This window comes from Lithobates pipiens, unplaced genomic scaffold (genome assembly GCF_037356315.1).
Source record: "Lithobates pipiens isolate NorthernLeopardFrog02 unplaced genomic scaffold, aLitPip1_a1.2 Scaffold_18, whole genome shotgun sequence".
In the NCBI taxonomy this organism is placed as follows: domain Eukaryota; kingdom Metazoa; phylum Chordata; class Amphibia; order Anura; family Ranidae; genus Lithobates; species Lithobates pipiens.
The window spans coordinates 342,125,127-342,151,500 of record NW_027507758.1 but is presented as its reverse complement, the minus strand read 5'-3'; the positions used below and the strand labels follow the sequence as shown (position 1 = coordinate 342,151,500).

General features: G+C 40.4%; 1 protein-coding gene across 6 annotated transcripts in view; it reads left to right on the top strand.

Annotated features, from left to right (window-relative positions):
* Positions 1 to 26,374, top strand: part of RIMS1 (regulating synaptic membrane exocytosis 1) — a 460,575-nt gene that overhangs the window by 416,193 nt on the left and 18,008 nt on the right. For all 6 annotated transcript variants that reach the window (XM_077487395.1, XM_077487390.1, XM_077487391.1 and 3 more), the window contains 2 exons: positions 13,975 to 14,116; positions 18,084 to 18,196. In XM_077487395.1, the coding sequence (XP_077343521.1) occupies positions 13,975 to 14,116; positions 18,084 to 18,196 (255 nt within the window). The remainder of the gene's footprint in view (positions 1 to 13,974; positions 14,117 to 18,083; positions 18,197 to 26,374) is intronic.

Genomic DNA, 26,374 nt, shown 5'->3' with positions numbered 1-26,374 from the left:
GCACTACCAGAAAATAATGTGTTGCTTACAGAACTGTATTTAACGTATTGTACAGACAGGCAATGTTCGTTTACCAAAAATATGTAGCAGAATACAGATCGGCCTAAACTGATGAAGACTTTTTTATAGCAAAAAGCTAAAAATATTGCTTTTTTTTTTTCAAAATCTTTTTCTGTTTATATTGCACAAAAAAAAAATGGCCTTATCATAAGAGGGGTAAAAGGTTCCGGAGCTGAAGTGGTTAAGATTGAACAAGTTAAGACTAAAAGGCATTTTTTTCATACATAATGGCACACATGTATTTTGCGTTATGACTTGACACATGAATTCATTCATTCTTTTTTTTTTTTAACTCACTTTTAGTCAAATAATTTGGTGCTCTGGTGGGGGGGAGGGGCTCCCATGCAGGAGCAATTGAGTCCAGTTGGTAGGGTCCATTAATTTCACTGTCAGTGTCCACAGCCTTCTTCTTGTATCCATGCCGCTCTGCAGACTGCAAGGTGGACAAGATGGAAGGAGGAGGTGGTTGGAGCCAACACTTATCAGGGACGGAGGCCTGCAGTCAGTGTGAGTGACTGTATGGACAAGATGGAGGCGGTGCTGCCGGTGGGAGGGGTCAATACACTCAGGGACGGCGCGGAGGAGGAAGATTGCTGGTCTCTAACACACAGTGTCAGACTGCAGCAACAACTGCCTATCAGAATCAGCCCTTGAAAGACAGCTACACTTAGGCAGACTCCTCCGCTCCAGGCAACATCTCTCACCGTCACATCGGCTCTGAGTCTGAGACTCCAAGTCCAACGTGACTGACTCAATGACATCACTCGTTGCTAGACACCAGGCGGCCCAGGCGCTAGCAACGAGTGCAGGGACAGGGTTGCCAAGCTAACGGTACAGCTCCACCCACCTTCAGGCTCCTCCTGGTCCGTGACGGCACCGCGTAATTACCCACTAGTCTCTCTCTGCGCCGCTGATCAGCTGATGAGAGAGAGACTCGGGCAGAGGCTTCACTGCTGCAGCCTGAAAGTGACACCAGTGTGACAATCATGTCAGTGCCATATTCTCGGAGGGGGCAATTGCCCTGTTGCCCCCCCACCCCCTGGATCCGCCCCTGTCATGGACAGACTTCTCTGGACAGTAGATGGGTGTACCTGGGTCCTACTGGTTTCCACCAGTTCTGTGCTGATGGCACTGCTGGACATCTTATGATGTCAAATGGAAGTAAGCATTATGTCTCATATGCTGCATTACGTTTTCTTGGCCAGTCTACGTTCCTCAATGTTGCCTATTTCTTTGTGCTTGTTCAGAAGAACTTGGATAGAACATCTTGAAACCCCAGTCTGCTTTGAAATCTTTGCCTGGGATAGACCTTGCTGGTGCAGTATAACTACCTTGTGTCTTGTTGCTGTGCTCAATCTTGCCATGGTGTATGACCTGTGACATGAAACTGTCTTCCACAACCTCACTTTAGTAAAAGAGTTTGCCTGTTTTAAGCCTCCTAAACAGCCATTTCTGTTTCAGTTTTTGACTGTAATTCAACCTACACATGACATTGATGATCATTAATCATACACCTGACCCTAATACTACAAAATCCCTGCCTTTGTGTAAGAATTGATGCTCGTTTGAAGGGTAGTTACACAAATATTGATTTAATTTACATTTTTCTTCTGTTTGCACACTTTGCATTTTGTAAATTGACAAAAATAAACAATTAAAATATAATTTTTTTTAAAGCATTCTTACTTTACAGCATGTGTTCACACCTGCCTAAAACGTTTGCACAGTATTGTATTTATATAGCTTACATAAAATTGAACATATCCCTGTATACTTTGTAAACTTTGGATGTCAATCTAGTAACCCCTGATTCTTTATTAATTGCAAAGTGGCCAAATGCAATTTTTAATTCTTTCAGAGAAATTGTGGCATCTAATAAATTTCGAATAAATATCAAAAAATCGTGCCAGATGCCTTACTAAAGTAATTTAGTTAAACCTGTCATGAGTAATAAAACATGTAAATGTATTGGGGTTAGACAAGAACTAGGCTTTTAGTGAAAATCTTCCAAGCACTACAGATGACTTTCCTTTAACATAAATGTTGTATTTATCAAAGTACATGCTGTCCATATATGGGAAGCTCTCTGACATGCAAAAGAAATCCAATATTAGTATTTACAAGTAATTGGCAGTCAACACCATGACAACTCATTTACTATTATTTGTGTGCCAATTTTTACTCATACAATTTTTTTTAATTATTTTTTTAAAGGGTTTTATTTGCCAAATGTACATACATAGCATAAAACAGTGCAAACAGGGTACAGCCATAGTTGCATATGTCAGTATATTATTGCCATTTAGAAGTCTTTTCTTTTCTCATAACTGAATATAATATATTCATCGGTACGAATAGCTCTTTTCTACCAGTTTCTGCCAATAACTGTGATGTAAACTAACAACATCTTACAACGTATTAAAAGTAAAAATAAAGAACAAAAACTTGAAGGCAACACTTCCATAACCACTTGTGCTGTATGCCAGCATTCCCCCGGAACCATGCTCTCCCACCTTCTTCATGCTTTATATATAACTCTACCGTTTTACATAAAAAATTATTTTTTTAGATACCATTTGGTAGAGTTTCCCTTGAATTTATACACCTTCCCCTCACTTTATTGAATTTTTTTGTACATCCCCTGGTTTCATAAGTCATTTTATACATTATGATATTGGCATTGACTAGACTCCTTTCTAAGCAGATAATGTAAGATAGTCCCTTTTAATCCAGTTGAGGACAATTAGCTTTCTGACATAGTAAAATAGTAGTCTCAGGAGCGTTCTCATATTGTTACTCATAACTTCATCTTTTATAATACCTAAGAGACCCAACAGTGGACTACATATGTTCGGGAGATAAAATGTGTCTGCAAGAAACTGCTACCTGCCACCATAAGGGCCGTATCCTATTGCAGTCCCATACCATGTGTATAAAGGTTCCTTCTGCTGCTAAACACTTATGACATATGGAGTTGTCCTTTCTTCCCATCTTATATAGTCTGTGTGGGGTATAATACATTTGATGCAGGTATCTCAGTTGTATCAGTTTGTCCCTGGCAGAAATAACCTTGGGCATATACAAGGGCAAAACTTCCTCCCATTCCTCCACTTTTTGCGATTCGGCACTGCGTCGCTTTAACTGACAATTGCGTGGTCGTGCGACGTGGTTCCCAAACAAAATTGACGTCCTTTTTTTCCCAGAAATAGAGCGTTCTTTTGGTGGTATTTGATCACCCCTGCAGTTTTTATTTTTTGCGCTATAAACAAAAATAGAGCGACAATTTTGAAAAAAACGCATTATTTTTTTACTTTTTGTTATAATAAATATCCCCCAAAAATATATATAAAAACATTTTTTTGACTCAGTTTAGGCCGATACGTATTCTTCTACATATTTTTGGTAAAAAAAAAATGCAATAAGCTATTATTGATTGGTTTGCGCAAAACTTATAGCGTTTACAAAATAGGGGATAGTTTTATGGCATTTTTATTAATAATTTTTTTTTACTAGTAATGGCGGCGATCAGCGATTTTTATTGTGACTGCAACACTATTGGGGGACACATCGAACGTTTTTGACACTTTTTTGGGACCATTGTCATTTATACAGCAATCACTGCTATATAAATGCAGTGATTCCTGTGTAAATGACACTGGCAGTGTAGGGGTTAAGTGTTCTTAGGGGTGTGTTACTAACTGTTGGGGGCTGGGCTTTAATTTAGTGAACAGTGATCTCTGCTCCAATCACATGGAGCAGAGATCAGCGTCACTAGTTGCTAGGGAGAATGGGGAAATGCTGTTTACAATGGCATTTCCTTGTTCAGCCGCCCCGTGAGATGATTGCGGGTATGCCAGCGGCGATCGAGTCCGCGAGACCCGCGACTGGACTCACGGGGGTTCCGACCAGCACGCAAGCGTGCCGCTGGCGGCGCGCTCGCGATGGCAGGGCGGCAAATTTAAAGGGACGTACAGGTACGCCCATTTGCCTGCCTGTGCCATTCTGCTGACGTACATCGGCGCGCACTGGTCGGGAACCGGTTAAACATGGGTTAAACCATAGTGGGGCATTGGGTGACAAATGTAGAGGGTCGTCAGTTATATGTTCTATACAGGTCCCCAGCACTTGTTTAGCTGATCTGAGTATGGTTATACCCCCTGCCATAGGGACTTCCCCTGTAAAGAAAGAATTCAGTAGTGCTTTGTAGGAGGTTGCCACAGCTGCCTCAACCGCAATTACAGCGTTGCTCAGTTGTGGGAACATGCGCCAATGTATCTGCACTAGTTGTGATGCCAGGTAGTAGAGGCGGAGGTCAGGGACTGCCAGACCTCCCCTCCCCACCAGTAGTTACAAGATGGCCAGTGATACCCTAGCTGCCTTGTCACCCCATAAAAAGGAGATTAACAGGGAATCAATATATCTGAAAGCTTTTTTTGGAATGTATATCCGGGCATTAGAGAGCACATATAGGTAGGAAAATAATTTTAAACAGATTGGCTCTGCCTAGTAACATAAGCGGGAGGTCCTTCCACTTCTGTACTCTATCTTCAAAGGTTCTAATTACAGTCCAAAGGTTCTACTGGTAGTTGGATATTAATTCCTAAATATTTTAATTGAGACGTCACAGCCAGAGGGCACTGAGTAGGAAGCACTAAATTTGACTGTGAGTGCAGAGAAAACAACGTCCACTTGGTCCAGTTAATTCTAAAGCCAGAGATTCTTGGATTAACCACTTCCTGACCGGCGCACAACGATGTACGTTAGCAGAATGGCACGGACAGGCATATGGGCATACAGGTAGGTCCCTTTAAGAATGGTCGAGACCCCCATGAGTCCAGTCATGGATCCCGCGGACTCAATCACCGCGGGGGATACCCGAGATCGTCTCACGGGGAGGTTGAACGGGGAGATGCAGAAGTAAACAGAATCTCCCCGTTCTGCCTAGCAACAAGTGACACTGATCTCTGCTCCCTGTGATTGGAGCAGAGATCACTAACACACAGCCACACCCCCCATAGTTAGTAATAATCCCCTAGGACAGTGATGGCAAACCTTGGCACCCCAGATGTTTTGGAACTACATTTCCCATGATGCTCATGCACTCCGCAGTGTAGTTGAGCATCATGGGAAATGTAGTTCCAAAACATCTGGGGTGCCAAGGTTCGCCATCACTGCCCTAGGACACACTTAATCCCTACACTGCCACCCCCTGGTTTCTTCACTGCCAGTGTCATTTACACAGGAATCAGTGCATTTGTATAGCACTGATTGCTGTATAAATGACAATGGTCCCAAAAATGTGTCAAAAATGTCTGATGTGTCCGCCATAATGTTGCAGTCACAGTGATAAAATACCACCAAAAGAAAGCTCTATTTGTGGGAAAAAAAGGAAGTCAATTTTGTTTTGGGAGCCACGTCGCACGACTGCGCAATTGTCAGTTAAAGCGATGCAGTGCCGAACTCAAAAGGTGGTCTGGTCTTAAGCCAGCAAAATGGTTAAGGAGAATGCAGCACTTAGGGACATTTCAGGGTCTCCCAAATATTGGAGCATGTTGTCTGCATATAAGGACACTCATTCCTCCAGACCCCCAACCAACAGCCCTTTGATGGTATCCTGAGTTCTAATAGAGCAAACAGGAAAGGAGACAGGGGACATCTCTGTCTCGTCCCTCTGCCAATCTTAAAAGTGTTTGATATAAGCCCATTTACTCTAATACTTGGTCGGGGTTCTTTGTATAGCAGTTTAACCCAGGCTACAAATTTGCATCCAAAGCCTTGCTTAACAAGTAGGGAAAAGAGATAATCCCATTCGACCGAGTCAAATGCTTTTTTAGTATCCAGTGATACTATCACTCTTTTGCTTGTATTAGTATGTGGAATTTGTAAATTTACATATAAGGATTACCAATTGCAACCTATTGGCCAAAATTTTTGCCAATATCTTGACATCGGAGTTGATCAAGGATATCAGTCTATATGATTCACATTCTTGTGGATCTTTCCCTGGCTTTGGAATTACCACAATCAGAGCCTCATACATGGATTCTGGAAGGATATCCTCCCTCTCTGCTGCTATAAAAACTTTTTTTAGATGTGGTGCCAGATTCTCCCTATGTAGCTGATACCATTCAGCTGGAAAACCGTCTAATCCAGGCTATTTTCCTGGTTTAAAGGAGGAAATGGCACCACTGAGCTTATTTTCCCAGCATCATACAACTTGACATATTTGTTGGGGTGTATCAGCTCAGGACTGGTCTCCCTAGCACTCTTCCCCCTACCCCTCCCAGCTGTCCCCCAGCTACCTACCTCTGGCTCCTGTGCTTCCATATCTCCAACCTCCCCTTCACTGGCCCCTGCCAGCACCTGCTGGGTAATGTCCAAGCTTCTTTCCATGTTTCTGATGCTTCTTAGTGTTGTCAGTTGATTCTCCAGAACCAGGATCTGGGCTTCCAGGGAAACAACTCGCTCACATCTTGCACAGCATTATCTGTCCTTGATTGACTCATTAAGGAATGCATACATGGAGCAGGATGTGCACTGTGTGGCATCACCAATCCTTTTGGACATTTTACCCTCTATTCTATTGGGGATAAGAAGAATGACTTGCTATTAGTACCAAGATTGTCGTGGGGTTTGGATACCAACGGTACTCCCAGGCCCTATAGGAACCCCCAATTACTCCCAGGTCCTAAAGGTACTCTCACGTAATAAGGTTACTCCCAGCACTAAGAGTAATACCAGATACTAAGGCACAAACGGCACTCCCAGTTACTCCCAGGAATTAAGTTACTCCCAGGTACTAAAGTTATTCTCAGGTATCAAGTTATTCCTAGGCAGGGCTTTTTTCTCAGAAACTAGGTGCAGGAACTCAAACACCCCCCCCCCCCAAAACCAACCTTCCCTCCACACACACATACACCCTCCAAACCGCATCAAATAGTGGGCGTGGTCAAATTTCACTAACAGTACAAGGGTCTTACAGGGGCATTAAATACCAGTGCATTACGTGCAGAGTTCAGGGGGAAGGGGGATGTTACACACATAGTTCAGAGTTCCAGAGTGTGCTACGTGCAGAGTTTTCAGTTGCGCTATGTACACAGTGCAGAGTTTGGGAGTGCGCTGCATACAGTAAGATCATGGGGTACACTACACACAGTGCACAATTAAGGCATGCACTACACACAGAGTGCAGAGTTTAGCCTTCCGCAGCTGCTTACCTCTGCATCCCCGTCCACATCTCGCTTTCACCCCTCTACAGCTCTGACCTCTGCATGCAACCCCCCTTCCACTGCCCCCATCTTCTCCCTCCCTCCCTCCTGAAAAGCTCCACCATTTTCCACATGTCTTACTTGGGTTGCTGTATTAAACTGAAACACCCTGTTGGCTCTAGTACTTCCCCACACACTGTAGGTGGCTCCTCTCTCACTTGTATTGAAATGATCCAGTGGGGAAGTTGGGATCAGCTCTGCACCTGCATCTTCTCTGAGAGACAAGCTGTCCCTTGTAAACACAGAAGCCGGACTTTAAAGTTTAGAAGTAATAGTGGTGAGCAGGGAGCAGAGGACCTGAGCCAGAGGTGGTAGAAATGAGTTCCACCAAGTTCCAACTGAAAAAAGGCCTGTTCCACTGTATCAAGTAACTCCCAGGTACAAATGTTACTTGCAGGTACTAAAGTTACTTCCAGGTATTAAGGTACCCCCAGGTATTAAGTTACTCCCAGGTACTAAAGTTATTCTCATGTATCAAGTTATTCCTAGGTATCAAGTTACTCCCAGGTATTCATTTACTGCCAGGTACTAAAGTCACTCCCAGGTATTAAGTTACTCCCAGGTAATAAGTTATTAATATATTAAGTTTTTAAGGTATTAAGTTAAATTTGATGGGGTAATGGCAGGTGTTAGCGATTCAATCATTACTAGACCACGGTTGATATGGTGCTGGGATGATTAAAGCACAATATTTATATTATTTTTACATTAATGTAAAATAAAATAGCTCAACTCACCATAATGCAGAATCAGTGGGAGCCTTGAGTCTCATTTGCCACCATTGTCTGCTACCAGATGCAGCTTGTCACCATCGCCTGCCACCAGATGCAGTGTGTCACTTGCCACCCATCACCTGCCACCACAGGCAGCACAGCCACAGTTGCCTGCCACCAGTTGCAGCGTGTCACGTGCCACCATCACCTGCCACCCCTTGCCTGCCACCAGATGCAGCGTATCACTTGCCACCCATCTCTTGCCACCAGATGCAGTATGTCACTTGCCACCCATCGCTTGCCACCAGATGCAGCCCATCATTTCCCACCCACTGCCTGCCACCAGATGCAGCATGTCACTTGCGATCGTTCGTCTGCCATCAGATGCAGCGTGTCATTTGCCACCTGTTACCGGCCACCAGATTTAGCTTCCCACTATCCTGTCCTGCCACCAGACGTACAAAGTGACTGTAGCTTGCTACCAAAAATACAAATTGAAGGCCAATTTTTAAGGTTTTTTTTGCACTGAAAGAATTTACTCACACCCTCTTCTTGCAACCTCGCAGCCTCTCCCAGCACTATGGTGTCTGACAGAGGGGGTAAAGCGGCACAGGTGCAGTTGCTGTGTTCCGTCCTATGCTAAAGTGAGAGGGCAGAACAGCAGTAATGCGGGGCTGGATGTGAGAGATGATGTCAGCTCACTGCTTGCCCACCGCACCTTGGTCAGTGCAGCCTTTGCAGCCCGGCTGCAAGTAGAGTACAGGCCAGCCCTTGGGTTGGGGACCCCCGCTAAAGAAATTAATAATTAAAAATAATTACAAAAATAAGAAATATAGCAAAAATACAAATGGGTGGGGTGGTGATTGAGTTAAAGTGCCACTTTATCCAACCCCCCCCCCAAAAAAAAGGTACTCATATTGAGTACTCTAATTGGAAGTAATGTGTGTCTCTTATAATTGCATCATAGGACAGTACATCATTTAAACCAATTATAAACCAAAACTTCCTTTCCAAGGGTGGCTACATATATATATAATATATATATATATGGGTCTCACTGAACTACTTTAACTGGCTATTGCTTGGTCATGCAACACTGTACCCAAATTAAATTGATATTATTATTTTTTTTTTCACACAAATACAGCTTTCTTTTGGTTGTATTTGATCTACACTGGGCTTTTTACATTTTGCACTGTAAATAAAAAAAAGACTGAACATTTTGAAAAAAATATTCTTTTTCCTTACTGCTTTAAAACATATCCAAAAAAAATTAGTAAAAAAATTTATTTTGTATAAAAAAAAATCCTAATAAGTGTAAATTAACTGCTTTTCGTGAAAGCTGAAACATCAAATTATGGTATATGTATTAAATTTGTTTTTTTCTTACTACTAAATACTGTGATTATGTTGGATAGCAGGTTTTAAAATTTTCCGTAGACAAATGTCTGTTGCCGGATTTTCCTGCACATGTGTACACAAGTTCATCGGACAAAAGTCCAAAGTACAAACGCGCATTCTCTGAAGCAAGGACGAGCCCGAAGCTCATCCTTGGTCTTGTAAACTAGCGTTCATAATGGAGAATTAACATTCGTAATGTGGCAAATTATGAAATCTTGAAATTCAGCGCACATTCTCTTGTTCTTTAATGGGATAATAATGAAGCCGCTTTGCTGGTGATACTGATGGAGTTATTGCAAACACATTTTTGAAGGCTTTTTTTTTCTAGTGCTATCAAGAATAATATTATTATGCTTTTTTTTAATTATTTGGGCAAGTTACCACAACACCATTATCCCGTAGTTTTTAAGATCAAAGATACAACTATGTTGGTGTCCCTTGTCAATTTTACACTATATTTTTTTAAATGTAACTGCCTACTCCCAAACTGTAATTTGAAGTAAAACACATAGCCAAGTATTATTCTCCACAATGTTTTTATTGTGCATTAAAAAAAAAAGAAAACAAATAAAATTAGACATGCTATCTGCCAATAGAACTTAACTAAAAAGTGTATTCTATGCATCCAAAAATATAGAAAATATACCAAATCATTATTATTCAACCAAAAAATAAAATGAAAGCCTCATGCATGTGTCCTGCTCCTTAATATAGGGGGTCAACAATGCCAAGAGTTGGTGAAAGCAGGGGTTCGTCATCTAGGAGATAATTCTGAAAATCATCTGGATTATTTTCCTGGAGCTCCTGCAGCAAAGACATATGACATAATTGGTCATGATTAATAAAGCAACCAATTTTTGGTCCAATAACTCCCCCTCCTCCTGTTCCTGGACTGGACTTGGGTCAAAGCAATAACTACAAGGCCAATAATAAATAACACGTTATCTCCTCCGATTCCGCAACATGTCTGCTTGACGAACGGCCATTCAGAAACAAACTGAAAAGCATGAAATGAAAAGTGCGAACTGAAAAGCATGAAATGAAAAGCATGAAATGAAAAGCGTGAATCAACACTCGCCAAACTTCTACTAACATGAAATTAGCAGAAGGAGTCCAAAGGGTGGTGCTAAAGAGCTGAAAAACCACGTAGTACGTCAGTACGTTTGTGTTTGTTGGCCAACAATTCCTTGCCGTTTGTATGCAAGACAAATTCCAGGCACACGCCTTCGGACAAAAGTTTGAGGTTTTGTCTGCGGAAAATCCGATCGCGTGTACGAGGCTTAACAGTGTGTAATGTGTGTGTCATGCTGCTTTTTACTAAATATCTCTTTGTTTCTTATCCTTCCCTCTCTACCAATTACCCATGTGACAGTTGTCAATTTTTATATGCAATGGGCTCTGAGCTAAGGGTTAAACTCTTGGTGTGGCTGCCTGCACAATGACTACTACTCAAGAGTAATCCAAAAATCTAAACCAAGTATGTGCGGCACTACTTAAACAACAAATAAATACTTACTGAGTGTTGGAAGTAATCAATTCCTAAACAGTGCTATAAATATATAAATCAAAATTCATGTAACATAAAGTGCTAAAGTGTCCTTCACATTAGTCCATATATATGTGACAAATTATATACCAAAATCTGTTGTGTTTAAAAGTGCTCTGTGCAGTAAACTTCAAATATGTTCAGTGCTATATGTGCAGGCCAGCACTCCGTGCTCCCCTGGCTTTGTGTATCCTACACACTCACCAAGCCAAGATTTTATGCTCGTTTTGCATATATCCACAATCTCTACTGTGGTTGTCTTTACTACTAGATTTTTTAGATCAATGCTTCTCAGGCCAAGATTTTATATATACCCACAGCCTCCACTCTGGTTGCCTCCACTATAAGGCTTTTGTATGGATCGGTACCCTTCTTTCTTTTTGTATATCTCATTGACTCATTGATTTCAGTGCACCAAGACCCCACACAGAAGGGAGAGAAGGTCCTGGAATTTCAGTGTCTGTCACTGTATACTGTGTAGAAATGCAGCATATTTTCCACCACTACTGTCTCCCCTCCTGTCACCAATTCTTAAGGTTGTTGTTGACTTTACGCCCACAGACTCCTATCAACCATTGACACAGAAAGTGGGTTGAGCATAAGGTCTGCTCCCTTCTTGTGGTTGATGTGTCGATTTTATAGTCAAAAGCAGGTTATCTATTGGTTAAGGAATCCACCCACTGACTGCTGTCAATCATAAAAGAAGCAGAAACTGGATGGGGAGCTAGTTTCTCTGAATCCTTATCAGGCTCTGTCCCCCGCTACAAAACTCCTCAGCCCCTGTGCCGTTTGTGTGCTGAGGGATCTTAACTGAAGTGAGGACGAAGTGTCTGTGTGGACATTCCGATCTCAGTGTGCATCCTTGCATAGTGCTTGCCACAAATTTGTGTACCTGTTTCCACACCGACATTTGTGATGCAGAGGTAAAATGCAATTTTAAAGTTATTGTAGGACACTCTTTATAATTGTTTAGAACTTCTCCACTGACAATCAAATGATAAATGAATTCTCCATAAAGATTAGGTGAAGTTAAACATACAAGAAAGGATCCAAAAAGGTCCTTTGTGGGAATTGTTATAAGGTATAGCACTGCCCTAATGGCATGTAGATTATTGGTTTAAAGTGGTTGTACACACTGTACAACCACTTTTTCTTACAGGTAAGCCTATATTAAGGCTTACCTGTAGGTGCTGGAAATATCTCCTAAACCTCCACGGTTTAGGAGATATTTACAAAAAAGCCACGTGCCAATTTCTACAGCGCATGCGCCAATGTCAGCGGTGCATGCGCACTTTAGAAAGGGCAGATTGTGCCATTTCTAAAAACGGCCATGCCATGACTTTCGGCTCTTGCACGCATGTACGGAAGTGACATCACGTGACTCTGACCAGTCACAGAGCTGGATTTCGCAGTCCCGGAAGGAAGAGGGGTGAAGATGGATGCACGCTGCTAGTGGGGACACCGGTGACATCGCAGGCTTCAGTTTTAGGTAAGTGACACATAATCGCCTACTATGCGATGCATAGTAGGCCATTATGCTTTACATTTGCAGGGAAATAGAGAGGAAGTAAAACCCATTAGGGGTTACTTCCTCTTTAAGCCCTTTGACTAGCCAGCTTTGCATCAACAACTATTGGTTTCAAATGTTCAATTGACCTATGAGCCATATAACTAGCTTTCATGTTTAAAGCTTTTTGCCCCTTATCAGCAAAAGATTCTGACAATAGGTTATGCAGTGTAGGGATTAAAACAAAAACTATTTTGTGAAAACATTTGTCAAGAAATGTTTTCATGAGAAAAGCAAGGATGATTTTGTTGCTAACCTCTTCTGAAAATGCTAGTTGATTGGTTGTGCTGCCTACCATTTTATTCAGTACACTGAATCAATAACACAGAACACAAATACAGATACCAATTTTTATGTGAGTTTTTACTGGGTTGGAGACTCAGGAAATATTGGTGAAACTCATGGGTCAATTTATCAACTAGAATTTTTTGAAACAGGACGATGACAGGCCCGATATTTCTCTTTAAACAGATCCCAGTATGTGAAAAAAAATACTGTAAGTTGCTAATAATTTTTGGAATAGAGAAATACTAGTTTGTAAACATTTGTCACACATACACTAAGCATTTTAAATTAGTAATGCTTTACCTTTTTATTACAATCTGGAGAATGACCCCTACTGTCGTCTGAATTAGGCATAAAATGTTTTTCAAAAGCATTTAAAGTTGTATAACCCCAACATCATGTCATGACATCTTACAAACTGGCTTTGTGTATCCTACAGGAACCCTTCATTGAGGTTGGATTGACACATAAACCTGCAAGAGGGTCAGGAAGATCCTGGTTTTAATGGTGTTTATATACTAGTCTTCACAGTCCTGTGTATATCTTTGAAATAGGGTAAAAAGTAAAAATAAAGTAAAAAAAAAAAAAAAAAAACAATCCTTCACCAATCTACACTCTTCTTTATTTTTATGACACTATCTGTTATATGAATTAAAGGCTTTCAGTTAGCCTCAAACAGAAATACATGATAACTTTCTGTTTTGTTTTTATTTTTAGCAAACAAAATTATTTGGACACAACCAAAAATTAATATTTGAGCTTGCTATTCGTTGATAAAAGAGAGAGCTTGTGCCAATGTCTTCTTATTTGACCTGTGTAAAATCATTATGGTGTACTCATTTAGCCAGTCGAAAGTATATATTGGTATCTTTCATATGTGGATTTTTACACAGCATCGTGTATATGAGTTCTGTTTATGGATCAATTTTTGAAATCACATTTTTGGGTTATTGTACCTTTCTAGGATTCCATACCAAAAATAAACACTGATGCAAGTATGATTTTGCATATAATGATTTACCTAAAGTGTTGGTATTTGCTTCTGTATTAATTCATTGGATTTGGTTTATGGGCTTTCATGCTGTAGGAATCCGATTAGAACTAAGTTCTATTAATAACATATTATCTCTTTAGATTCCAGCAACAAGAAATTCAAAAGTACAATACAGAGAAGCACAGAAACAGGAATGGCAGCTGAAATGAGGAGTCGTATGGTCCGGCAGCCAAGCAGAGAGTCAACAGATGGAAGTATTAACAGCTACAGCTCTGAAGGAAAGTAAGTATACAGTGTGACAAGATGAATAACACAATGCCTGTCATCATTCTTCAGTACAGGAATTCAGTGTTACCATTTCAGATTGTTCTAAAATAATTTGGTAGCGAAGTGCAATGAAAAATCATAAGTTAAACTGAAACCTTTGCTCCTAAAATCATAGGCAGATGTTAGAATCTGTCAAGTGTGACCTTTAACCACTTGAGCTGAGGAAGGATATACCCCCTTCATGATCAGAGCATTTTTTATTCAGCAGTGCACTATTTTAACTGGCAATTGATCAGCCATTGAACACTGTACTGTACTTCTCCCAAGAGTGGGGATACCACATATGAGACTTTTTGGGGGCCTAGCTGCATGCAGGCCCCCAAAATCCTCACTTAATTTCCTGACTACCAATCACAATTTTGGAGGCCCAGAAGTGCCAGGATAGTACAAACAACCCCCTCCTCCCCAAATGACCCATTTTTGGAAAGCAGACACCCCAAACTATTTGCTGAGATGCATGTTGAGTGCATGGAAGATTGAACTTTTTGTCACAAGTTTTTGGAAATTGACAGAAAGAAATGTTGTTATTTTTTTTACACAAAGTGGTCACATTAGATATGTCTCACACATTTCATGGGTATGTATGGAATTACACCCCAAAACACATTCTGCTACTTCTTCTGAGTATGAAAATACCACATGTGAGAGACTTTTTTGCAGGGTAGCTATGTACAGGCTCTGTTTGTGGCAAAAAATGAGATCTGCAAAATACTCACCATGCCTCTTTGCAATATCTTGGGGTCTCTACTTTCCAAAAAGGTATGTGCTAAGAAGCATGGCAAGTACTTTGCAAATCTCATATAGAGTCTGTTCATAGCTAAGCTGCCAAAAGATCTCATTTGTTGGCATGAGTTTTTGGAAAATAAAGAATGAAAACAAAAATGTATTTTTTATTTTGCATTTTTCAAAACCTTGTGACAAAAAAATTAGATCAGCAACATACTTACCATGCCTCTTATCAAATTCTTTAGAGTGCCTACTTTCCAAAATGTATTGGGGGGGAGGGGTTTGTACTAACCTGGAATTTCAGGGTCTCCGAAACTGTGATAGGTAGTCAGGAAATGAAATAAGGAAATAATGCCCTTTGAAAGACTAAAGGTGTGATATGCCCATACTTGGGAGAATAGTCAGAATGTGTTTTGGTGTGTACTTCCACATATACCCATGGCATGATTGAGAAATATCTCATTAAAATGACAACTGTGTAAAAAAAAAAAAAAAAAACTTTTTTTGTCATTTTCTAAAAACTTGTTGCAAAAAATAAAATCTTCCATGGACTCAGAATGCCTCTCAGCAATTACCTTGGGGTGTCTACTTTCAAAATAGAGTACTTTAGGGGGATGTTTAAACTATCCTGGCATTTAATGCCCAACATTAGAAGCTTCTGCCACACATCACCCACTCTTCTAACCACTTAAAGACCAAGCCTTTTCTGACACTTTTTGTTTACATGCAAAAATCTGTAATATTTGCTAGACAACTACTTTGAACTCCCAAATATTATATATTATTTGAAGCTGAGGCCATAGAGAATAAAATGGTGGGTGTTGCAATTTTTTATGTCGCACAGTATTTTTGCAGCGTTTTTTCAAATGCAATTTTTTTTTAAATTGTACACATTTTGAATTTTCATGCACAAAACAGGACCAGAACATTCATTTTTTTTTTTTTTTTTTACACAGTCCCTTCATTTATTTATTTTTGTTAACTTTTATTGTTATCACAGGGCTGTTGGCTGCACTTATGCTTTAAGAATAGGGGTTTCAGGAGTGACATCGTTGTTAGCTCTTTGAACAACAGTATCAGTTTCTGTGGGAAATGTCATCACTAAACTTTGGGACATGTGAGAGAGAAGTTGAACGTGATTCCACCCACCAGTACACACTCTCAATTAAAATATTTTTGGATACAGATTGTCTTTAACATATAACCTAATCCAAGAACATAAATGTAATATATTGCAGCTTACAGGTCCTTTGGATACTGCATGTTTTTTTCTCTCCATTTTTTAGGCTACATAAATACATTTTCTGCAAGTACAGGCTAAAATACCTGTAGATCCTGATAGAATTTCAGTATGCTTGAAACTTCCTGTGTACTAAACCGAGACCTCAAACAGGGTTATCAGCTTTTCAGGCCATCTCCTTTAAACTACACAGCCTTTCTCCTTTTGTAGTGAAGATGAAGAGAGTGGGGAGGTATGTATTTGTAGTCCAGATCACTAGAGAAGCCTTGGTTAACAATGCTACAGTATTTCTTCAGTATGGTAGTAGCATTGTCTTCCTAGGACAAGAAGAGTATTACTGTCAGGATCAACGGGCGAAAAGAAAAAGAAAACCCTTAAAACATAAAACTATTGTAGCCACCACATCTAAGGACTGGTAGTCTGCAGTATATTACACCTGTGTTTTTAGGTTTAGATACATGTTAAATTCATACACTAAAATCTGTAAAATCATTCATATTTCTTTGTCGTACCAAGATACTGTATCGTGAAAATATCTAGAGTTGGAAGCCTTATGAGCCACTTCAAGCCCGCAATACATATATACGTTGCAGCTTTGAAGTGGTTTACCAGTATTATGACTGAAGATATCAGCCATAACCCCGGTATTTGTTTTTTACAGCCAGGGCCTGGTTTTCTCATGAAATCAGTCTGAGCGGCTCATGAGCTGCTGGAGCGCTTTCAGAAGTGGCGGGAGGGGACATCCCCACACTAACCCTGGTCGCCAGGTTCCCAGGCTTACCGTTTCCACTGGTTCAGGCACAAGAAATCATCCGAAGGTGCAGTCGGCTAGTCCCAGAGGCGATCAAAGAGTAGATCCTCTTTGATCGCCTCTATGGCCTTGGCGGACCGGAGCGACATCAGGCGGGAAGGAACTTTTATTTTTAAAGCAAAAAATCAAAACATTTTTATTTTTATCTTTTGCTTTTAAAGATAAAGGAGAGATTTGGGGTATTTTTGACACCAGATCTCTCTATAATGAGGACCTGTCATCCTTATTTCTTTTACAAGTGATGTTTACATTCCTTGTAATAGGAATAAAAGTGATCAAAAAAGTAAAAAATAAAATAAACGGACAGTGTAAAAATAAAAAGTAAAATAAATAACAAAAGTAAAGCGTTCCCATCCCTCTGTTCTCATGCACAGAAGCAAACGTATATGTAAGTCGAGCATGGTATTCGCAACACACATGTGAAATATCATCGTGAATATTAGAGTAAGAGAACTAATTCTAGCACTAGACCTCCTCTGTAACTCTAAACAGGTAACCTGTAACTGTGTTTAAAGCTTTGTCTATGGAGATTTTTAAGTATCATAGTTTGCTGCCATTCCACGTGCATGCGGAATTTTAAAGCGTGAAATTTTAGGTATCTGTTTACTTGGTGTAACATCACCTTTCACATTTCCCCCCCCCCCCCAAAAAAAAATTTGGATATTTATTGTTTTGTTTTTCTTTTAATTCATTAAAGTGTATTTTTTTTTTTTTATTGCATTTGCAAAACCTCTGCCCAAATACCATGTGAAATAAAAGAATGCAATGATCGCCATTTTATTCCCTAGGATCTCTGCCAAAAAAAATTATAATGCTTGGGGGTCATTGCCAGTAACTAAGACAGACAGTTATGCTGGGTTATCTTTTGTCACCCTTTTCACTCTCACTGCCATGTTGATGGAACTATGCTCTTTATCTTTCTCTTCAGAACAGGTATCTCTTTCCATAGGCTTATCATTTCAACTGCTTTCTTCTTTCTTCCCCTGCCTATGTGCTTATATATATATATATATATATATATATATATATATATATATATATATATATATATATATATATATATATACACCATGTATTGTACATGGTTGTATAAATCTACATCAATGTACATGTTTTTATTTATATGTTTTTTTTTTCGTCTGCAGTTTAATATTTCCAGGAGTAAGGCTAGGTGTTGACAGCCAGTTTAGTGACTTTCTGGATGGACTTGGACCTGCACAGCTAGTAGGCCGACAGACACTGGCAACTCCTGCTATGGGTAAGTGCTACATATATTAATAGTCCTCTATTTAAATAGGTTATATAATAAGCTGAGGAAGCCAGTGGAATTGTAGAAGCAGTCATGGTTATTTATTAATACATTGGTGGGTTTCACAGCTTGTAGTAGCTAGTCACAACTGTGCTTGTTCTGTTATGACAACATTTCACTGCAGCTAAATAGATGTGATAAATGTCCAATCACCTACAAGACTTTTATTTTTAAATATATATTTTTTAATTTTCACAATTGGATGATGAAAGTCAGTAGAGCTTCAACCTATTCACAGAGGGGAAAACTGTTCACAGAGGGTCTAAGGGAAAATTCCTTTTTCCCTGCTGCCACTGCTCCTGCATTTGAAGTGCTTCATGGATTAACTACTCCCTGGTCTTGTTCCACTGCCTGCCTAGAGGGACTTGGTCACCTCTAAGTGCCTACAACCATCTTTGGCATCAGCTGCTTGGTTTGTGATTTGCCTCACTTTGGCCTTAATTGTTTTCCTGCTGCGTGGTCCCACATGAAGATGTAGATGACAAATGTTCTCTCAGCCTTAACCATTACCACTGTAGGAAGGATGAGAAACAACCAAGTTATAGCTCCCTCCTGACAATGTGAAGGAGCTTTTTCCCTTTCAAATGGAATTTAATGATAAGTGGTCTCTGCCCACTGTAGATGCTCCAGTCATTAGCACCTCGGTAAACCTCTTGTAAAATAACCTTTCTAAAAGCTGCAGGCACCTTCTGGTGTGTTAATTTTTATATTTAGTCCCTTTTATCTTAGGCACATTTTTTATGTAGAGCAATTTAGTAAATTGAATTATTCTACATTGAGAGTGTGGAAAAAGTACCCATTTAATTATTGTTCACACATTTCTGTGGGTTTTGGAAACACATGTATGCTGAACAATGTCAAGTCGATATAAATGGATGATTGAATTGCATAAACATGTGTGCTTTGTATATTAGAGGTGAAGAACCTATCCTTCACAAATCAAAATTTCATATTGAAGATATTATCGTTGTTAAACAAATGCACTCTTTAAGCCCTCATTTTTACAACTTTCTGATCTGCTTTGATTGAACTGTGTAAATCATATGTTTTGCTTATTGCTTAGCACCTTCGCTGTTCTGAATCTGCCATATGGCATTCATTTTAAATAGGTTAACAAGGCTTAATTGGCTACAGGACATTACAAGAAGTTGTCTATGCAAACAGTTGTTTAATTAGTGAGAATGGTGTGAATAATTAGATAGCAGGAAGAAAACGAAGGAAGTAATTTCTGGGCTTAGAAAAGCTTTGCTAATAAAAATAGATACTGTATCTTCCTAAAGGGTAGCAACAAATGTATGGCATAAGAAAATACAGTACAATCTCAAAATAAGAGTCACATAGAAATTATTATAACAATATTTCACTATTATTTCTTATATGTTTTATTACTTTATTACAGTTATTTATATAGTGCCAACAATTTACAGAGCACTTCACAAATTATGCATTCACCGCAGTCCCTGTCCTTAAGGTTCTTACAATCTAAGATCTCTAATGCCGCGTACACACGGTCGGAGAATCCGTCGGAATGCGTCTTATTGGACTGGACTGATTCCGTCCGAATCTCCGTCGGACCCAATTTTCCAACATGTTGGAAATATTTCCCGACCAACTGGGCCGGTCGGACCTAATCCGATCATGTGTAGAGAATTTTGATCGGACCAAGTGCCACGCATGCTCAGATCAAATTCCTACATCAAAGCTATTGGCTACTAGCTTGAATGTAGTCCCATCATAACGAAATTACGTCATCACGTTCTGAAAGATCAGATTTTTCGACAACTTAGTCCGACCGTGTGTATGCAACAGTTTCGGACACAATCCGTCAGACTAAATCTGACGGACAAAATCTGACGGATTTGGTTGCCAAAATCTCCGACCGTGTGTATGTGGGCTAACTCAGATTCATGCAAACACTTCTTAATCTACCAGCATGTCTTTGAAGTGTGGCTGGAAACCCAGGCAAGCACAAGGAAAGATGCACACTTCATGGAGGTGGTGTGGTAATTAAGATTTGAACTAAGGACCCTAGTGCTGCCAGGTGGAAGGTCTAACTACTAAGCCACAGGTTTTAAAAATACAGGGCCTTGAAAAAGTACTCATACCCCTTGACATTTTCCAAATTTTCTCATGTTAAAACCAAAAACGCAAATGTATTTTATTGGGATTTTATGTAATAATACACAAAGTGGCACATACATTTGTAAAAATATGAGATAAGGTGAAAAAAAATGATATATATGATGTGAATGAAACTTGGAGCAGCTATATGCAAAGTGCTAGACACTTGAGATAATGCAAAAAAATTGATAGCAAATTACAGCGTTCGCAACCGTGCAAAATATAATCATCAAAATATTGTGCAAATGTATCCCAGAAATATTCTCTTAAGGTGCTCTTATGCTACAAATTAACATATAACACTTGTAACAGTGTAAAAGTTGATAAAATTTATATATATATATATATATATATATATATATATATATATATATATATATATATATATATATATATACATATATATATATATATATATATATAAACAGTATCTCACAAAAGCGAGTACACCCCTCACATTTTTGTAAATATTTTATTATAACTTTTCATGTGACAACACTGAAGAAATTACACATTGCTACAGTGCAAAGTAGTGAGTGTACAGCTTGTATAACAATGTAAATTTGCTGTCCCCTCAAAATAACTCAACACACAGCCATTAACCCCCCTGGCGGTATTCCTGAGTCTGGCTCTGGGTGAAAATTTTGTACCATTAGTGGTAACCCCGAGCCAGACTCGGGACCGCATCGCTGAATCCAGGGAGAGCTTACTTACCTTATCCCCTGGATCCAGCGATGTCCCCCCCCCCCCCCCCGCTGTATGAGCGAGCAGTCCTCCGCTCGATCTATCACGGAGCCAGGCTCCGTTCCCTGCGAGTGTTGCGACGCACGGGGACGGAGAACGGCGCCAAATTCAAAAAGTAAAACACACACATTACATACAGTATAATGTAATCTTACAGATTACATTGCTGTATGTAATTATTTCACATCCCCTTTGTCCCTAGTGGTCTGCCCAGTGTCCTGCATGCAGTTTTATAATATAAAAAACTGTTCTTTATGCCTGGAAACTGGAGATTGTCCATAGCAACCAAAACTGTGCCTTTACATCAAAAATGGTTTTAGATCAGCTACAAAACAGCGATAATAAATTGTAATCACTCGCAGAATTGAGCGATAGCGATTTGTGGGGAGATCCGTCATCAAATACTGAAAAGTAATGACAGTGACAATTCTGCAACTGAGCAAATTTCAGTGTTTTTGATTTGATTACATTATTGAATCATTTTTATTATTATTTGGTATAATTATTTATAGTTATTTATTATATTATAATATATGATTTCATTTTTCAAACTTTACCATACCCGGGATGTCTGCTAGACTATGCTTTGGACAGATTTAAGTGAGTTATTCCTAAGAATTACAGGACTACAATATAAAACACCAAATTTTCATGCAAAATAATTGTACCGCTTTCAGCACCTAAAATCCAAAATAATCATACCGCCAGGGAGGTTAATCTCTAAATCGCTGGAAACAAAAGTGAGTACACCCCTAAGTGAAAATGTCCAAATTGGGCCCAAAGTGTCAAAATTTTGTGTGGCCACCTTTATTTTCCAGCACTGCCTTAACCCTCTTGGGCATGGAGATCACCAAATTGCCACTGGAGTCCTCTTTTCCACTCCTCCATCAAGACATCACTGCGCTGGTGGATGTTAAAGACTCCACCTTCCATTTGAGGATACCCCACAGATGTTCAATAGGGTTTAGGTCTGGAGACATGCTTGGCCAGTCCATCACCTTTACCCTCAGCTTCTTTAGCAAGGCAGTGGTCATCTTGGAGGTGTGTTGGGATCGTTATGTTGGAATACTGCCCTGCGGCTTTAATATCACTTTGAGTTGATGACTGGTTGGATTTGAAATATAGTATCATGGTGAGCACAAGCTTTGGCCACATTTTTCCAAACCATGAAAGTAATTAGTTGTTTATGAAATTAAATAGTAACATCATACCATAGCAAGTGTTGCACCATAGGTAAAGCTAAGCTCCAGGCAGATATTTTTTTGCATGAGCATTTCGATCTTTTCTTACCTATTACAAATAAGTTCTCAGTTCCATGCAGAAGTATAGTGGGTTTGAGAAACCCATATTCTCTCTCCTGAATTATAGGCATCAGTCCCCCGCTCATCCGTGTTATAAGACTGGTAGTCGATATCCCACCTATCCTCCCAGCTACTGGTCCTGTCACTTGTGACACCTGTGACATTATGGGAACTGTAGTTGCTACAAGCACCGCAGGGAGATCAGTATATCAGGATACTTTTTGTAACACGTGCAATGTGTGAAATTTTATTATGGGAAAATAAAAAACTGTTTTATATATATGGTCTTTTCTTGTTAAATTTTGCACCGAAAAAATCCCACCAGCATTTGGTTCTTCTATTTATTAACCACTTGCAGACTGGACCATTTTGCTGGTCAAAGACCAGACCACTTTTTGCGATTCGGCACTGCGTCGCTTTAACTGACAATTGCGCGGTCGTGCGACGTGGCTCCCAAACAAAATTGACGTCCTTTTTTTCCCACAAATAGAGCTTTCTTTTGGTGGTATTTGATCACCCCTGCGGTTTTTATTTTTTGCGCTATAAACAAAAATAGAGCGTCAATTTTGAAAAAAAACGCATTATTTTTTACTTTTTGTTATAATAAATATCCCCCAAAAATATATAAAAAAACATTTTTTTCCCTCAGTTTAGGCCGATACGTATTCTTCTACATATTTTTAGTAAAAAAAATCGCAATAAGTGATTATTGATTGGTTTGCGCAAAAGTTATAGCGTTTACAAAATAGGGATAGTTTTATAGCATTTTTATTAATAATTTTTTTTTTTTTTTTTTTACTAGTAATGGCGGCGATCAGCGATTTTTATTGTGACTGCGACATTGTGGGGGACCCATCGCACATTTTTGACACATTTTTGGGACCATTGTCATTTATACAGTAATCACTGCTATATAAATGCAGTGATTCCTGTGTAAATGACACTGGCAGTGAAAGGGTTAACCAGTGGGTGGCAGTGTAGGGGTTAAGTGTTCCTAGGGCTGTGTTACTAACTGTGGGGGGGTTGGGCTTTCATTTAGTGAACACTGATCTCTGCTCCAATCACATGGAGCAGAGATCAGCGTCACTAGTTGCTAGGCAGAATGGAGAAATGTTGTTTACACAGCATTTCCTCCATTCGGCCGCTCCGTGAGACGATCACGGGGATGCCCGCGGCGATCGAGTCCGCGAGTCCCGCGACCGGACTCACGGGGGCCCCGACCAGCGCGGGAGCGCACCGCCAGCGGCGCGCTCCCGATGGCAGGGCGGCATTGAATATTGGACGTACCTGTACACCAATATGCCTGCCCGTGCCATTCTGTCGACGTACATCGTCGTGCGCTGGTCGGGAAGTGGTTAAATACTCTAATTGGGATTAGGTGCCTTTAACTTTGGTGCTGATGGAAGCGTGAATCAAACTTTACAAAAAACCACAGGGAGATGTTATGTCTTCCCCCACATTATACCTACTCCAGGTCCAGCTAAGGCCCCTTTAACACGGGATGGATCAGTAATGATCCGCCCCGTGATGATCCGCTTGCTCAGCGGGGATCGCTCCGTTGTCCCCGCTGAGCCGGCGGTGGACAGGGCGGTCTCTGCACACTGTGCAGGGACCGCCCTGTCAGCTCTCTGTTCTCCTCTATGGGGGATCGGATGAGCATGGACCGTCTGTCACGGGTGCAGTTATTTGTAGGGTCCTTTCGAAAAAAAAATTTTTATTTTTTTACCTGCAAAAATCTGTGCATTTTTATTTTTGTTAAAGTTTAATTTCGCCTAGAATGTCTTAAACACTTTGTGGAAAAATCCATATTTGTTGTGTAGCACTGTAATAATGTTAATGAAGCAGGAGATGTGAATTAAACTGAATTTATAGTGCAATTTATAAATTTGTGTGAATTTAGGTATTTAAAAGATGAAGATTTTTTTCCCATCAGTATGTCTTTTCAGCATGCAGACTTAGCAGAGTATATATAAATATAGAAGAGTTCTCAAGGAGATTTTGTTACAGCTGTGCGTGCTGTAATGTATTACAAATATCTCTTATAACGTGCTGGCACCCTCTGCTGTCTATTTGGACAGACAGAAATTCCACTGTTTAACTTCTTGTAAAGTGGTGCATGAAAAGGAAATGTAATCTTTGAACAGGAGTGTGTTATGTATAACTTGAGAAGTTAGACTAAATACTATGGCACATGACCATTTTAGCCTTGATGTCTGTAAAAATTGAAAAAGTCAAGGAACATTCTTTAAGGCTGGATTCACACCTATGCATTTTTAGTGCTTTTTGCATTTTGCAGATTTGCACTACAGTCCATTTTACATGGTTTCCTATGGAATACGTTCTGTAGTGTAAATCTGCAAAATGCAAAAAGCACAAAAAGTGCATAGGTGTGAATCCAGCCTTAGGCCTGATTCACACCTATGCATTTTTCATGCTTTTTGAATTTTTCAGATTTGCACTACAGAACGTGTTCCATAGGAAACCATGTTGAATGGACTGTAGTGAAAATCTGCAAAATGCAAAAAGCACTAAAAATGCATAGGTGTGAATCCAGCCTAATTGTAGTAGTGGATTTAGTGGATTAAGGCTGGAGTCACACCTATGCATTCATTGTGCTTTTTGCATTTTGCAGATTTGCTCTACAGAACGTGTTCCATAGGAAACCATGTTAAATGGACTGCAGTGCAAATCTGCAAAATGCAAAAAGTACTAAAACTGCATAGGTGTGAATCCAGCCTTAGATTCAGGCCTGATTCATACCTATGCAGGTTGCAGTTTGCATATTGCACGTGCATTTTTCAATACACGCTTTTGATCTATTGAAGTCTATGGAACCAAAAACCCGAAAAAAGTCCCTGGCCCTTTGCACAGATGTGAGCAAAATCCATAGGAGACCATGTTAGGCTTCATGCACACGAGACGCAGATGCAAACGCTGCTGGACACATGTTGAAACCGGCGTTTAGAAACGCGCGTTTTGCCGCGATTTTTATCGCGATTTAGCGGCGCTTTGCCGCGTTTTACCGCGTTTGCGTCTAGAAGCGTTTAGTTAAGCTAACATCATAGACCCTCCCCAGCTCAAAAAAACAGTATTATTAACTATTTCAGCAATTTTGTGAGACCAGAGTGAGTAGCAGCAGCTGTGAGAGCTGCAGTGTACTTGTATTTAGCGTGTCACTTGCCACGGCACCTGCCACAAGTTGTGGATTGTCCACTTGCCACGTCATCTGCCACAAGTTGTGGATTGTCCAACTGCCACGTCACCTGCCACAAGTTGTGGATTGTCCACTTGCCACGTGACTTGCCACATCACCTGCCACGTCACTTGCCACGTCACCTGCCACAAGTTTTGGATTGTCCACTTGCCACGTCACTTGCCACGTCACTTGCCACAAGTTGGGGATTGTCCACTTGCCACATCACCTGCCACGTCACCTGCCACAAGTTGTGGATTGTCCACTTGCCACGTGACTTGCCACATCACCTGCCACGTCACTTGCCACGAGATGTGGATTGTCCACTTTCCACGTCATCTGCCATGCCACCTGCCACAAGCTGTGGATTGTCCACTTGCCACGTCACCAGCCACATCACCTGCCACAAGTTGTGGATTGTCCACTTGCCACGTCACTTGCCACATCACCTGCCACATCACTTGCCACATCACCTGCCACAAGTTGTGGATTGTCTACTTGCCACGTCACTTGCCACATCACCTGCCATGTCACTTGCCACGTCACCTGCCACAAGTTGTGGATTGTCCACTTGCCACGTCACCTGCCACGTCACCTGCCACAAGTTGTGGATTGTCCACTTGCCACGTCACTTGCCACGTCACCTGCCACAAGTTGGGGATTGTCCACATCACCTGCCAGGTCACTTGCCACATCACCTGCCACAAGTTGTGGATTGTCCACTTGCCACGTCACTTGCCACATCACCTGCCACGTCACTTGCCACAA